Source organism: Sitophilus oryzae, unplaced genomic scaffold (genome assembly GCF_002938485.1).
Source record: "Sitophilus oryzae breed Bouriz unplaced genomic scaffold, Soryzae_2.0 scaffold_690_pilon_pilon, whole genome shotgun sequence".
Classification (NCBI taxonomy): Eukaryota; Metazoa; Arthropoda; class Insecta; order Coleoptera; family Curculionidae; genus Sitophilus; species Sitophilus oryzae.
In genome coordinates this window covers 862,006-865,398 of record NW_022147296.1, presented here as the reverse complement: position 1 = coordinate 865,398, position 3,393 = coordinate 862,006, and the positions used below count along the sequence as shown (strand labels likewise).

Sequence of the window (3,393 nt, the reverse complement as noted above, 5' to 3'; positions counted from 1 at the left end):
TTTACAAATCCTATAACTTTTTTATTTAACTTTTTGCGGTACCTCCTATATTTTACCTAATAATCGACCGTTTCCATACATAAAAGCGACCCTGTCCATAAAAGCGATCCGTATCTAAGCTATTTAATAATGCTCATTTCTCTTAGATTGCTGTAGCAAAATGAGTAATTAATTGTGAAAAATAAAGTTCCAACCCTGGGTGGAACATTTTTCGTAAACACCTACTTGCGCGGTTTGAAATTTTGATGCAAAATCCGGCAATACCGCATAGAAGAAATATATCAACCTAAAAACTTTTATCTCTTTTTAATGCATTTGATTTTTCATTTAAGCTGTCTATATCACTGTTTTACACGTTAAAATCCAGACCACACAGTTTCGATGGCCAGATCGATATATGATAGCATTTACCCACCTTGATATAGATATCGAATATTAATATTTGTAAACATATTTTCTTACAAATAACTAACTACTTTTCAGTCTTTTTCTTTTATCCATGTATACTCCAACATATACCGATAAATTGATAATCTCGTAATATTTATACACAACAAATTAAATACAATAATAAAGACAGCACTACACATCGTATATCACAAAGGGAAATCTATACATTTAATTTATTTTTCTTATTTTAGTTATTTACACGTCATGTTATTCCGCTAATACATTATTTTCACAGCACTAAAAAAACGATATCTAGCACCCCCCACTCATACATGGTATATTAGGAACCTAGTCTTTGGTATTAAGTGTATAAAAAAGATGGTTTAGACATCTGTGCCGCACCCCTCTTGGTAGCCTTCATCAGGCGAATTCCTGTTGCTACTCAGTGCTCTTTTCAACGCAGTAACAGGGGGTAGTACTGGTACCGCACCCTTTTGCCAAACTCTCAGTGTTTTCGCGGTGGTAGGTAGGCTGACTTGAGTGGCCATTTCGGATAGCGGCACTGGTAGACCGTAATCTTGCGGATACCCATTAATTTTGTTTTTATAAATGGATATTTCTTCGGTAGAATCACTTGTAGCACTCGTGCCTTCGATGATCGGGATTTTGTCATCGTAAATGAAAGCAGGGTTGTTGTTTGCTACCCTCTGACTACTATAGGAGTCGCTTTCCCACAAACTCGACGGGTACAAGGAGTCGGCGTTCCTGCTATATTCACCACTGCCTCGGCGATCAACATCTAACTCTACTACGCCAGCTGTTGATGAAAGCATCTCGGTACTACCGGATTGTCGCATGTCATTAATCAGATCCGGGTTATTTCCAGAGTTAGAAGACGGCGATATGTAAGATCCAGATATGACGCTGCCACCTCCAGAATAATTGTTCGTCGCGTAGGGTTGGTCGGAGATTCTGGGAGGTTTCTGTACAGGATTACAGAAATTTAGATCTGTCGGTTCTTTCCTTTCGCAGAACGATGGGCTCTGGATAGTCGGTGTTGTAGGAGATACCCCGACTTTTCCATTTCCATGTGCCAGAGAACCGTTTACTACTGCAACCACTTCGATTTGGCCAGGGGTTTTTGTTTCTACGTATGGTGTTCTGCGAACGCGCAACAACAAAACCGAAATTACCACCAGTACGAGTAGTATCAGGATAACTAAAGCCGCACTAAGTCCCGCAATTTGTCCATCTCCTAGTGACGTAATTCCTAAAGGCCGGGACATGACTCTTAATGTAAAATTAGTTTCTGAACTGCCTCCTCTGTTTTCGGCTACACAGTAAAACTCGGCCATTTCAACTGGCTGGACATTGGTGATAACCAAAATGCTTCTTTTTTCTTGTCGGCCTGTTTCGGAAACGTGTACTTTTTGGTGCGGTGCAAACAGAGAATTATTGGTGAGTAACTTGCCGTTCCAGTACCATTTTATGTGCGCTGGAGGTACGGCGTTTGCTCGACAAGTCAACGTGGCGTTGTCTCCTGAAACGGTTTCAATGTATCGGCTAACTGGAAGAATATCGGGCTTACAGGCAAGGTCGTCGATATGGATTTCAGAGAAAGATTTCTCAATTAGACGTTCTGGACCTCCGGCACATTTTGGATCTTGGGGATAGGGAATGTTATTTTTTACCAACCACTCCTTGATGACCCGCAAACGACAGTCACAATGCCAGGGATTACTGTGCAGATCTACGCCATGCAGTTTTGATAAAACTTCCACGGTTTGAGGTCTTAGTTCCGACAGATGGTTTCCGTTGATTTTTAACGATTCGAGTCCTTCGATGTTTTCAAAAGCCCCGGGACTGATCATTTTAATTTCACAATTGGACATGTCCAGTTTGACGAGGCCTCGGAAACTGCGAAACGCACCGGCTTCGATTTTTTGTATCGGGTTGTTTCCAATTAGGAGTTCGCGCAAAAACGGTGTATCGCGAAACGTTGCTGACGGAATTGCGGTCAGTAAGTTATTGGAAAGGTCCAGTTCGATCAAATTTGTCACTCCGCGAAAAGCACTGTCGTCGATCTGTCCTAACCGGCAGTTACGCAAGAAGATACGCTGCAAATTCACCAAGCCGACACGAAAGAAAGCTTCCCTAGCCAGGATTTGTAAGTTGTTGCCCGATAAGTCCAGAACTTGAGTTTCGGCATCGGCACTTTCTGGAATCGTAATCAAGCCTCGTTCCATACACTCCACTGCACGTTTGCCACCTTTCCACTTGCAGTTGCACAAGGACGGGCAAGGGTTCGAAGCTGAAATGCTCTCCAACACTAAGAACACCACTAGGACCGAGAGAACGATTTCGGTTAAACACGGCATTTTATTTGATGGGTTTTTAAGGTCGGGGACGTGTTGTCATTGATTCGCGCGAAAGCTGGCGTCGGAGTACGAGCGGCCGATCGGCGTGGATAGAGTAGAACCGCGCGACCCGAGGAGCGTGGACTTCGTCTAAGGACTGAGGGGGCCTTTAAGCTGATTTTCAACACGGGCGCCAACCAGTGCGGCCCGCACCCTCTCTTCGGCGAGCGTTGCGCACTGGTTCACAAGTAACCACCGCATCAACATACTGATTTTTGCACTGAGGGTCCCCTTTTTTGTATCGATGTGTTTCCTTTGATGGGTAAGAAGATTCGACAACTGATTGATTTTAATAAAAGTGGATGCGTGATTTCTTTTTTAATAGTACACTCACCGGCACCGGTATTTTAAAGTTTTATACCGGGTGCGTCTCAAAAGTGGCTCACCCCTATAACTTTTTAATTTTTTCAAATAAAAAAACGATATTTGGTATGTGTGTATATGACATAAGTTAGGATTGATTCACGTATTCAATTGTTTTGGGTCACTTCTCGATTTGTTTTCTTTGATGGGTAAGATTCGACAACTGATTGATTTTAGTAAAAGTGGATGCGTGATTTCATATTTAATAGTACACTCATCGGCA

The 3,393-nt window shown here is 42.4% G+C and overlaps 1 protein-coding gene across 1 annotated transcript; it reads right to left on the bottom strand.

Annotated features, from left to right (window-relative positions):
- Positions 1 to 299: 299 nt before the first annotated feature.
- LOC115888256 (leucine-rich repeat-containing protein 4) lies at positions 300 to 2,891 on the bottom strand. The gene has a single exon (XM_030907923.1). It carries the CDS (start codon positions 2,766 to 2,768, stop codon positions 774 to 776), a length of 1,995 nt encoding a protein of 664 aa, XP_030763783.1. The 5' UTR covers positions 2,769 to 2,891; the 3' UTR covers positions 300 to 773.
- Between the last annotated feature and the right edge of the window lie 502 nt (positions 2,892 to 3,393).